This window comes from Sinocyclocheilus anshuiensis, unplaced genomic scaffold (assembly GCF_001515605.1).
Source record: "Sinocyclocheilus anshuiensis isolate Anshui unplaced genomic scaffold, SAMN03320099.WGS_v1.1 scaffold11, whole genome shotgun sequence".
In the NCBI taxonomy this organism is placed as follows: Eukaryota; Metazoa; Chordata; class Actinopteri; order Cypriniformes; family Cyprinidae; genus Sinocyclocheilus; species Sinocyclocheilus anshuiensis.
The window spans coordinates 883,791-896,431 of record NW_015551076.1 but is presented as its reverse complement, the minus strand read 5'-3'; the positions used below and the strand labels follow the sequence as shown (position 1 = coordinate 896,431).

At 39.8% G+C, this 12,641-nt stretch overlaps 1 protein-coding gene across 2 annotated transcripts in view; it reads right to left on the bottom strand.

Moving 5' to 3' along the window:
- LOC107662396 (protein CASC3-like) overlaps positions 1-11,286 on the bottom strand; it is a 16,049-nt gene extending 4,763 nt beyond the window's left edge. The window contains exons 1-12 of one of the 2 annotated variants that reach the window (XM_016452390.1): positions 11,074-11,286; positions 10,195-10,219; positions 9,893-9,948; positions 6,942-7,136; positions 6,537-6,682; positions 6,207-6,383; positions 4,555-5,390; positions 4,401-4,462; positions 2,624-2,732; positions 2,302-2,418; positions 823-1,028; positions 590-712 (exon numbers count right to left, since the gene is read on the bottom strand). In XM_016452390.1, coding sequence (XP_016307876.1) covers positions 590-712; positions 823-1,028; positions 2,302-2,418; positions 2,624-2,732; positions 4,401-4,462; positions 4,555-5,390; positions 6,207-6,383; positions 6,537-6,682; positions 6,942-7,136; positions 9,893-9,948; positions 10,195-10,219; positions 11,074-11,259 — 2,238 coding nt within the window. In that variant the 5' untranslated portion in view covers positions 11,260-11,286. Of the gene's footprint in view, positions 1-589; positions 713-822; positions 1,029-1,136; positions 1,255-2,301; positions 2,419-2,623; positions 2,733-4,400; positions 4,463-4,554; positions 5,391-6,206; positions 6,384-6,536; positions 6,683-6,941; positions 7,137-9,892; positions 9,949-10,194; positions 10,220-11,073 lie in introns of those variants that run through there. The other variant, XR_001631211.1, reaches the window with a different exon arrangement.
- Positions 11,287-12,641: the final 1,355 nt, after the last annotated feature.

The window sequence follows — 12,641 nt, the reverse complement described above, 5'->3', positions numbered from 1 at the left end:
TTATCCCGCGAGGGGGGGGGGGGGGGGGGGACTAGAAATAATCTCAGAAAAAATGGTTGCAGGAATCTCATTTTTCATGGGATCTTCAGATTTGAAATATAAACTCATGAGACATTTGACTTTCAACCCATTACTTTTCTGGATTGCTCCAGGACTCATTTCATGTATTTGTATATGAAATAACAAAAAAAACATTCAGGGTAGTATAATTTTTTTCAAGGCACTTCAGTGTCTATAACTTTTTATCTTTTTGAGCATTATCAACTCTGGATGATGGATAGTAAAGCCCAAAGGGTCTTTGTCTTATTTCCAAAGAAACCAAAATTGTCTGTGTAGCACACTGTTGTCAGGAACTGTTACCATTTTACGTTAGATAGGTCATTTTCAGCTGTGAGTCCCAAAATGGGGGGTGCAGGTTAACAGGTTAAAGATGAAGGGATTGTTAGATCACTGCAAAGGTAAATCTAAACATAAGAGAAAATGAAAACAAATTCTAATATCAGCAGGTAACCAAACAGGTATTCAAACAACCCGACTGATCTCTCCTGGATGAAAGTAATGAATGATGTAATGTTTAATATGCTGTTACCTCAGGAGGGGGAGGTCTGACTGTAACAGGATGAGAGGAGCGTCGGGGTGGGGAGCGTTTGGGCTGAGCTTGCTGCTGTACCGTGTCGTAGTACGTCACACCACCGTAGACCTGCGACTGTGCCTGGAGAGAGACGCATGCAGAGATGCACAAAACCCCATCATACTCTCTGCTGTACTACTGGAGTGCGTCACAGGATACAGACAACACTTATTTAGAGTCAACAGGCTCACCTGGGGGTTGGGGTAGATTGGAGGTAGCGTAGCTCCGGCAGGGTACGGGTAGTTGGTGTTCCCAAAGGTCATCACACCTGGCGGGGGGTAGAAGGTTGGGGGTAGCAGCTGCTGTGGAGGCGGTTGCCCAGGTGACATAGAAACGGGTGGGGCTGCGTAAAGAGCCGGATTGGGCATGGGCCCTCCTGACTGGTGCGGGTGCAAGCCTGAAACAAAACGCAGCAAAACAGGTTAATGTTGACGCAACACCTGGAGTGACAAAAAACGAGAAAACTGAAGTTGCAAGAGATATTTTCTTCTGTACTGTGACATACTTCCAAATGCAATGATCAAAAAAAAAAAACACACAGAGTGGGAACTTTGTTTTATCCATTGGTTGTTAGATGGAGGAAGATCTGAATGCAGGCTTGTAGTCAATTGCAGACAAGAGTCCTGTATTCAAAATCAATTTTTTTTTTTAAATAAATGCAACATGCATGGATGAATCAACCCCAATAAAATCAATTACATGCATTTAGAAAATAGATCGGGTGAATTTAGTTCATACTGACTTTCAGTCCAATCATACCTGCAATCTCCAAACCAGGGAAAAGGTAATGGGTAGGTGGATTATTATTATTTTTTTATTAAAAACAAAATCTTGTAAAAAGCAGTTGAAATAGGGTCAGAAATGATGATGTTAGAATAGTATTTAGCAACATTCTTTTAAAACAACACCAATGTATATTGTGAAACCTAAACAGTAAACTGATCATAAAAAGTATGATTTAAAAAAAAAAAAAATAAATAAAAAATTGCAGTTTAGATAATACAAGTTGACAAAAAGGTTTATAAATGATAAATCTCTTATTTCAGCCTAATAAATGATTCTGCATGTTATAATTGGTCTGAGCAAAAAAGCAAATTCACTCTCTGACAGCAGGTGACGCTTATGTAAGTAAAATACAGCTATTACCATGCCTTCATCATATTTTGGTATGATTAAAAGAAAATATCAAAACTTTTCTGAAGAGTTAGTTCCCTTCAGACATACATTCATATAACACCCACCCACCCTCAAAAAAATAAAAATCCTTAGCTTTGCATGAATTTCAAAGTCAGTGAATTTTGACAAAAAGTGATGAGTTTGCAGGTATGGCAATACACAAACAGACAAGTAAACGAGCAGACAGTAACATCTTGTTTTAATTGGGTGAACACCTGTTTCATGCTACTCTTGAATTCTTCCTTAAATAGTCTCAGATCAGTTTTTCTTTTCTCAAATCACTGGTTTGCCTACTAAGAGTTTCAAGTCCAACGTGAACCACATTCTGTTCGTCTTCATCTGTTAGCTTAGCTTCAACCGCTTCACAATCCCTTTCATGAGAAGTGCCTGCGTTAATTATACTAATAAATAAATAAATAAATCGGAAAGAACTACTGATTATGCAGCCATTAACTCATTTCAACCAGAAGTCTGCAGATGTTCACAACTCTCACCTGGGTGTCCAGGGTGGGTGGGGTGTGGCAGGTGCAGCTCAGGCTGAACTAGCATGCCTTGAGGGGGCAGGGCCGCTGGGCTTTCCCCGTGCGCGTAGATTGGTCCCTGGAAAGACACTGCATGTGGAAATGCAAGTTATTATCTTGGATGTTCGGCCACAAAAATAAACAATAAATAAGAATGACATTCCCTAAATTAACAGCACTTGAATTTTCAAATGAAGGACTAACTAGAAGTTTTACTACTCAGTGGGTGATTTTAGTACACATTCCCATGAACCATTTAACTTAAAACTTAAAACAAAAGCAGTACTGCACTCACTGGGTTCATAAAAATGGCCCTCCATGACTCCAATGTGCATGGGTGCAGGCTCGGGAACTGGCCTCTGGCGCTGTGATGAATACCGCTTAGCCCGGCCACCACCAACACCCTTGATAACAAGAAATAACAGATGAAACAAGGTCGTAGCTTACAACTTTCGTCAGCAAATTCATACACATTTGCTAAACTGATCTTTAACGAAAATACATTTACATTACATTTATTCATTTAGCAGGTGCTTTTATCCAAAGCAACTTACAATTGAGGAATACAAGAAGCGATTCATCAGAGAGGCAAATAAATGTGGGAAGTGCTTGCAATACAAAGTTTCAGGCAATGTTCAGTTTAGTTTTGTTTCAATCATTGTTCAAATACTTTTAAGACTCATGTTAAAGTCATGATGAAACTGCGGCAGCGACAGATCTTTTCACCCATACTGTAACATACATCTGAGTGTAATGGATTTTCAAAAAGTAAATGCAGGGGATTTTTATGCATCGGTTGATGATTAGCTTTTGAGATGTGGGCGCTGCACTCTAAATCAGAGGCAGATGAATGTGAGCTTGCAGGGACAGGTTTAAGCCAATTAAATGATCAAATGACCAGAGACACTTTGATTAAATTAGGAGGTCAAATCTGTTGTTACATACTGTATTTCCAGAAAATAACTTGCAATTATATAGAGGAAAATATAAAAGATACGTTGCAGTGTGCAAGTCACATTTCACAATATTTAGAAATAACTGTAAATACAATGAAACATACAAGCATTATAAACACTAAAAACATTGATTGTAGTTCCCCGAACTCCACATTTTAAATCCTATAAATTAAACAGCATTTAGTAGGGATGTATTATCAATAGCGTGGTATCGCGATAGCAAAACTCAATATCATTGTGGTTGCATGACGTATGAAACGATAGGCCTTTCCAGGCAAAAAGTGTAGTTTTTTTTTTATATTTAAACTTCTTATTCTAACATGAAAGGTCTTTTAAGGTGTGTTTTGGGCCATTATGCTTTGGCACAGTTTCTGTCAAACGAACTAAAATCGAGTCCCCTTTAAAGTTCAGGTACAAGTCAATTCACTGACTTAAGTTTTCTTAGTTAAGAACATGGGTTGGAGCTCATAATTGCTTCTCAAACACCAGTGTTCGTGTAATTTACACTGAGACAGTAGATCACAAATAAAAAGAGGGTTGAGTCCGCTTTAAAGTTCAGCTACAAGACTTTTTTCTGACTTAAGTTTTCTTAGTTAAGAACATGGGTTGCAGCTCTTAATTTTGAACTCTCAAAGTGCATTAGATAGAATAATTTAACTTTAAATTGTACAAAATTCCAAGGTCCAAGTCTTCATTTGTCTTTTTTTTTTTTTTAATCACAATATCATACCATGGACTTCATATCAAGGTATTATCGTATCGTGAGATTTTGATATCATTATATCCCTAAGATTTAGAACAAAACAGGAACAAAAATCAAAAACAAATGAATGAATTTAAGCGAAACTGAAACTACCTGCGTGAGGGAAATGCATTTTACAAATAAAGTAATATAACTTTTCTCAGTAAAAAAGTATATATTTAATGTTAACTGCATTATACAAGTTGCTATGCATTAAAAATCAGCATATTTCAGATGATTTCAGAAAATACAGTGCATGAATAAATAATTCAAAATAACATCTAAACTCGCATCTGGAAAATAGATAGTGATTTTTCATTTTTATCACTTTTTCTGATCTATATAGGCAATTATTGATGGACCGGTTGACTCACCATATCCTCCATGTTTCCATACTGTGGAGGGCCTCCTGGCATGCGTATGGAGCTACGAATGCCTGTTGGGGACAAAAATGCAGAAAATGTAAACCAACTTAAAAAAAAAAAAAAGGTTGTAAAACAACCTAATTACACAAAGATTAAGTATTACCTCTCATCTCGGCCTGCAGGTAGGAGGGTGGGCTTTGGGTCCAGTTCTGCCCCGCCAGGCTGAGTTGGGCCAGGTCCTGGTCGAGGCCTGTCAGTCCACCTTGTGTTCCAGCATCACTCTGCTCTTGCCACGACTCGCTCTTTGCTGCCGCTGGGACTTGCTGGACCGTGGGCGAAGACTCATCTAATGACGCCTGCTTACTGAGATCAGACGGTCGTGTTCGCGTCGCCCTCCGCGCAAGAGAGTACGATTTCTTTTCCACCGGCCTCTCTTGAGGAGACGACGATTCTCGCACCTGACCGGCTGCACTGCCCCCCTCCATCACTAGGCCCGACTCTCGTTTCCGTGGAGACGGAACCCTCTCTCTCTCCGTCTTGTAGTGGTGAGCAGTATATGTAGTTGTCGCTGTTGGAATCTCACCCTCCTCCTCATCTTCCTCACTGCGGACGTCCTCCACCACCATGGCCGGGCTACGCTCAGCGTGAACAGCATGTGAGCCTCGGCCCCTGAGCCTCGGGCCCCTCTCACTCTCTACAGGCTGTGGCCGCACTCCTCGAGGTGGCGGGCCATCTAGACTGGGCTTCGAGTGTCTTTGACCTTCTGTCCTGTGGGGGGCCGACAGGGCTCGACTGCTTTGGAAGCTGCGCTGGGGAGGCTGAGTCGAGGGTCGGCTGGAGGGTTTGGGTGCTGCAGGGGGAGCAGGAGGTGGGCCTGACTGTAGGGGAACAGAATGAGGGGTATTGCGGTGGCCAGGTGGAGGTGCCTGCCATGTTGTACGAACTGACTTTTCACAGTCACGATGACGCCTCGGCTCCCGTCTGGGCGAACCTGCATGTCTGCAAAGAAATATGGAGATATTAGTGGGTAACTCATTACATATCTGGCTGTTACAAATATCTAGGAAATAAGTATGATTAATAAAAAATGTGGCCAAAAGTTTGTGGTCAGTAAGATTTTTTTTTTTATGTTTATGAAAGTCTTTTAACATCACTAATATGCTTGATTTTATCAAAAATACAGTACAAAGAGTAAAACTAAAATTACTACAATTAAAAAAAAAAACGTTTCTATTTTGAAATAATTAATTTATTCCTGTCATTACTTCTGTCTTCAGCAGAAATCATTCTAATATGCTGTATTGGTGCTCAAGAAATAATAATAATAATAATAAATATTATTATTATTACTATTATCTAAAACAGTTGTACTGCTTAATTTTATGGAAACAATAATAAATAAGGACTGAATTAAAAAAAAGTTTCAAAAGAACAGAATTTATGTGATGCTTGATCTGATGTCTTCTTTTTCACTGATCAATATGTCAATATGATGCATATTTAATTAAAATAAATGCACAAATAAAAAATATCTACTTATACATATAATTTAAATAATATATAATTTTTTTAATCAAATTTAATTAATTCAGAAACTGAAATGGTTTATTATTTATCAAAAATTGAGAAAGCGGAGGTAACATTTCTAAAACACATTTTTAAAACGGCTAAATACAGCTGAATAATCAACCTGGATAGTTTGTCAGTCCATCACTAGTACATACGCATACCTAAAACTATAAGTACAACAACTAAAGTTATATTTTACCAATAGCACTCAATTCCAAACTGCAAAGAAATAAACATGGGCTTCACCTGGGTTTTCGGGAGCGGTACGATCGCCCATCACTCGGCCCTGTGCCATTGCGGATGTCATAACCATAGAAAGAAATAAGCTCTTCACGTGATTTTGGCGCCTGCTCCTCTTCACGGAACTTGTCGTGTTCCCATCGGCCTTCATCCTTCCACAACTTCCTGTGCCTGCCTTTAGGCCTGATGACAGATGGACAAACAGGGGGATCAAGAAACAGCACAAAATGAAACTATGAACCACATGGCTTTGTGACAAATTCAACTAATTACATTAATTAAAATATGTCTTGGAAAGGGATTTTTCCCTGAAAGAAAAACCCTCACGTCTCTCACCTCTCCTCCTCTGTAGCCTGGCCTCTCACGTCATGCTCAAAGAAAAGGCCTCTTCGGGGGATGTAGGCTGGATTCTTCCTGTCCTCATCATCGTCAAGCTTCTGGCCTTTGCTGCCTGATTTATTCTCAGGGTCCTCTGTGCTTTCCTGTAAACATTTAGAGGTCTCAGCTTCAGTTTTGGCTTAAAAGGGATTTACATACAAGCAGTGTGATTTAGCATGGTCTTAGTCCAGAATGTGGCATTCTGGCCAACTGCTTGAAATCTGTCAAAGGATTGTTTTAATTATTTCAAACTAAGTGTTTTCAGCAAAACAAAGTGTTTAAATGTCAGTCCCGCCACACAAACAGAACCTGATCCCTTCCAGAAATGTATAGTAGAAGATGCAATGTTCTGTTCCTCCATACTTGTCCATCCCCACTCTGTCGCTCCCCAGCTAGATTGCCCTTCTCATCAGATTTAACTTCCTTGCCCACTCCATCTCTCTCCTCCTCTTCACGAAGCTCTTCTGTCGGGGCATCTGCAGTGGGCTCCGGTTCTGCGGCAGGATGTGAGGCCTCTTCATCACTGAAATGCTCTCCCTCCTCCTCATCCTCTCCTCCCTGAAACAAGCAGCGCCAAATAACAACAAACTCTCAGGTTAGAGAAAACACAAACCAAAACTGATCACATCAAACTTCATTCCTATAAAAGTACATTTAAACAAATTTTAGAAACACAAGAGCAAACAGTGACACTATTTTACAGTGTCTTTGTTACATATTACATGTACTTTCTATAGTAATCTAGGGCTGGGTGAGAAATCGATAATTATCGTGATATAATTTTCCTCGATCAAAAGTTCAATAAATGTTTGATATAATGTTTATGCACCAAAAGCGGAGCGAAACAGCGCTACTCATTTGAAGCGCGCCACACGGACCATTTATCCGCTCAGATCAAAGTTGAAACGGCAGTGCAGTGTGAGCTTACTAGAGCAGATGCGTTTACTCGCTGATAAATCACGTGACCACTAAACATCGCTGTGAGATCCAGTGTGAAGCGCTTGAATTCAGCAAAGAACACAAATGAGACTGTGATTTAAACCAGTTAAGCCAGATGAAACAGCGCTGACAAACAGCAGAAACACTGTGCAACGACAGTCAGAAGGTTTTTTAAACAACAAATCGTCATCATTTACCATGGATTTACAGTGGTAACACTAACAGCACCATGGTATAGTGGCAGAAATGTGGGTATTTGTATTGAATATTGTTATATTATTAATGTAGACATGTATTAAACATAAGTAACGGAACAGTATTTTTGTGATGAAACTAGCGTTTATGCATTTATACTCAATGTATTTAGACTACCGTTTTTCACACACATACCTAGAAAACATAGTTAAATTTTTGCCATGGTATTGAGGTGTGCTATATGTGTGGTTTCAACTGTAGTTATCATGATCAATGCTATCAATGCTACTATGGAAGACCAATGGTTAATATTAATAAAATCATAATATATAATTATAATAATTAAATTAAATTGAACTACATATATAAAGTAATATTAACATTGCAGCCTGCACTGCAAACTGTGCTGAAGAGAGGCATCAAAGTCAGGCAAAACAAATCAGTTTTTTTTTTTATGATTTCAAACAATATCACTCATAAGAACATGCAGAAACTAAGAAACGAATTTTTCTATTAAGATATTGATTTTGTTAAGGATAAATGACTGGAAATGTGTAAAGAATTTAAAAACATTAAGTGTTTGTCAAAAAAAAGTGTTTGTCATGTTATGACCATAAAGAGTAGTTTAAAACCACAATTAATGGTCTGGTTCCTTCCTACAACTTTCACTTAGGAGCAAAAATCTGCCTTTAAACTTGAAATAAATAGAGATTTGAAATGTATTGTAATAATTATTGATAGACTGATATTAAAAAAATATATATTTTTTTTTTATCAATTATCAAAAAATTATAAAAGTGATAATTTTTTGGCCATATCGCCCAGCTCTAGTAATAACAGTAAATTATGCACAGCTTCAAGCAACTAACCCTAAACAGACATGTAAATTAATATTACACAGTACTTATTTGTGTAATTGCTCCGTAGCAAGCACACCAAAAAATATAACCAAATAAAATATCAGCGCATTTGAACCAGAATAAGCAAAACGACAAGCTTTTTCACATCAGCAAAACAGTTATTGTTAACTATTAACAAAAAAAGATACATATATAAAAAGTTAAACTTAAATAGAAATGTTGCTTTGGAAGCTGACTGAAATAAACTGCACTGAAATGACTAAAGCTGAAAAAAAAAAGCTAAAATACATTTATAAGTGACAAAACGCGCATAAATTAGCCTACTAAATTTAAAGTGAAAATAAACGGAATAAACCAAAATAACATGCTAAGTAACATGCCAAGACAGTGCATAACAGTTAAATAATATAGCAGCAAAATATGAATCTTTCAGAAGAAAGACTGGCGTCAACTGATTTCACTACAGAGAGGTGGACAGTACACACTATATTTTTTCAAGAATCATTTGGTTATTTTCACCATTTACATATTATCGGACTCAGCAAGACAAAGTAATTATGGCATTACAAATCAAAAACATGTCCAACTAAAAAAAGAATATAAAAAGATAAACCTTTTCCTGGTTGTTCCTGTTAGGAAATCTCCTTTAGACAGCATTTTGAAACTGTGAGGAGACTGTGCTTGTCTGCAGTGAATTAAAGCCAGCTTTACGTATGTCTGAAGAGTAAGGATGGTGTAGAATGGGTTGCTAGGACACCAAACAAATTGGAACATCAGCAGCAGCCCAGACTGAACCCGATGAGCTGAGAACTACAACAACCCCATTCAACTCCACCCGCAGGCGCCACCACCTCACCAGCAATGAGCCCCAGCGCTCCCCAATACACCTAAATTACCTGACGATCCCGCAATCATCAAAATGCTACTTGCATAACACTTGCACTAACAGCATGTGGCTCGACATTGGCAGTACTCATGATGCCACGAGAGAGGAGCAAAAATATTCTTGACAATTTCAACAAAAACCTCCCCAAATGAGTCTCGTTTAATTCAGTTCTTTCGAAATCATTACTTCGGGAGGCCCATATTGAGCTTTAGATTTAAAGCTACTACGTTAAACAATAAACATGCTCTCAGATTCACAATCTCCATAAAGAAAGGGCAGCACTCTCACAAAACACAGTTCGGCTGCAATGGAGACATTCGGTCCCCTCTACACAGCCCAGGCTGGATCTGTACGGATTTATCACAGCATTGTCTTTACCAAAACTGATTGATTTCCCAACGAGCCCCATAAACGGCGTTGCCATAGAGACTTACCTCCGTGTGCGATCCATTCTCCTCCAGATCAGCACTGTCATAGTCCGATAAGACTGCTGAAAAAAAGAAATCAGCCATTTTAGCAGGTCTGTTCACGTTTCTGAGAGCAAATAACATACGGCTATAGAACTGGTCATCAAGCGTGACAGTTCATAACTATTTTACCTGTTAGCACTAAAACTGGTGTAGTTTGTGAACCATAACAATGATTTTGGTCTCTTTTGAGAGTAGACTAGTGAGCTTGATGTCAAAACTGAAGTCACGAAGACAGACAGCAGCAAAAAGACAAAAAACAGACTCACCTTCACCAACACCATCTTCACTTTCCTAAACAGAAAGAGAACAGAATCAAATATTCAGCCAAACAAGCACACTTGATAAACAAGAAGCCTGGATTAAAAATTCATCTAGATGTTCGACCTAAGAATTAAAGACCCAAAATGAACAAATCAAGAAAAGCAAACCTGTTAACATAACATACAGCGCATCCAGTTTAAAACAATACTGAACTTCCTCTTCACGGTCAGCAGATCTTTCTCTTCCCGTAACAGAACGACAGATCAGATATCAAACACCTAGGAACCTCAAATGTCATCCAGTTTGCTTATCAACAGCCTAAATACCTTACACAGCATCTTTACGCCGACCAGATACACTCATCATTGCACTCAAGAAATAACTCACTTTCATGCAAGTATCAATGTGTCTCAACCCTGTTTCTAGAGGTCCACCAATGCATTTTAGAGGTCTTATTAATCTGACACACACACACAATTCAGTTTAGGTTGCCTTTTTAGGACGCAGGCTGAGCTGACGAGTTGGATCATGGGTGTAAGATAAAGGAGACATCCAAAACGTGCAGGACGTGGGAAGCCTCCAGGACCGTGATGGAGAACCACTGGGTTACGTTAGATGATTGAAAAGCAAGACATTTTAAGGGCAAATGAAGTCAACACCACATTTATATGGAATAACCACAAGCCTGTTAAATACTTGAACATTTATATCAAGGGCTAACTTACAGACAAAAAACGCGCATCACATGAAACGTTTACTCTTTTATCAGGTCTTGACTCGCATTTAAATGACACCAACTCCGTGTTTAGACTGTGTGAAACACTAACAGGCACACACTCAGATCGGCCCTGATTATAAAAGCAGATTTATAGCCACACACTCACACACTCCGACTCATCGACGCTCTTGGCGCAGACGCGCTCCGCGGGCGACTCCAGCGGCTCGGGGTCTCCTTCGCGAGGCTTCTGGCCGCCAGAAACCGACCTCCCGCTCTCGGAGCCCGAGGCGGACTCGTCCTCCTCCTCGCTGTCCTGAGAGGCGCGCCGTCTCCGTCGACGCCGGTCCGCCATCTTAACTCTCAAGGAAGGGAAAGCGGATCTGCGCGCTGAAATGTGGGGGCTCGTGCGTTCGTCATATCCTCTTGCTCCCTGCTGCGTCAGAGGTAGTGATGGGAAGTTCGGTTCTTTTCCGCGAACCGGACATCACTAGTCAGAGGAGGCGAGTGCGAGAAATTTCATTCATCTGCGCGGTTTCGTTTCTGTGTGGATCATAGCAGTGGACCGCAGTGGACCGCAGTGGACCCACGAGCAGCAAACACAGTAGAGCTTGAAGTGGGCTACTGTTTCTGTCAGTCCTCAGAAGAAGACTTCATTTATTTGTTTTGGCAATGCACCTACACAGATAATTTTTTTTAAATGTTTATTCGATCTTATTTTGTAAGTGACTTTTCTTTTTTTTTTTAAGAATACGGGAAATATTACATAATCAATTTATGTTTTCTGTTAGCTAAATTTCACGTTCACAAACAAAAGTTTACTGTTTTCAAAGTGGACTTAGATAAGTATGTGGACATTGTCCAAAGTTCTGCTAATTTGAAAGATATGAAAACTGTATTTCTGTATTCATCCTTTGTGTCTTCCTAGCTCCGATACATTTTGTGGTCTGAGCCGACTCGCGCATGTGATCCGCTCCGCGCTATCCTGTCTCTGGACCAAGCGGCAACCTCCCGCTCTCTCTCGTGAAGCCAACAAGGAAGTGACTTAAACTGTAATTCATCAACTGGCCGCTAGAGGCTGGCTGCAAAAGGGAGTCAATCCCATAGACTCCCCATGTTAAAATGCCCAACTTTACAGCAGAAAAAAACGTTTACAGCCTGGTTCAAAAAAATGATTTTGGTCTATATAGCTAGTTTTGTATGGAATTACATTTCTGCCGAAATTCTGCGCGCGAAAGATCATATTTTGAGCGCGCAAAAGTGCGTTTTGCCCGCGCGCGAACTGAGTTTTGTGGAGAAAATGTTTGTCTCGCAAAGCATAAAGTATTTCGAGCGCACGAAAATCAATTTTGCATTTAAAATAAGTTTTTGGATGTGTGCAGACCTTCTCTTTTGCGCGTGCAACGTTTCACTAGCTTGCTCCCTTGATACCCGCCCTCTGTGCTCGCTAAATGCCAACAGCTCGAGTGCTAAACACAACCCAGCGTTACAATGTGCCATAATTCCAGCCAATCAGAGATGAGGCTGCTAAATTCTGATTGGCTGCCTTGACAACCAATCACAACATTCCTTGCATTAGGCAGCCAATCAGAATTTAGCAGCCTCGTCTCTGATTGGCTGGAATTATGGCACATTGTAACACTGGGTTGTGCCAGCTGTTGGCATTTAGCGAGCACAGAGGGCGTGCATCATGGTGAGCAAGCTAGTGAAACGTTGCACGCGCAAAAGAGAAGGTCT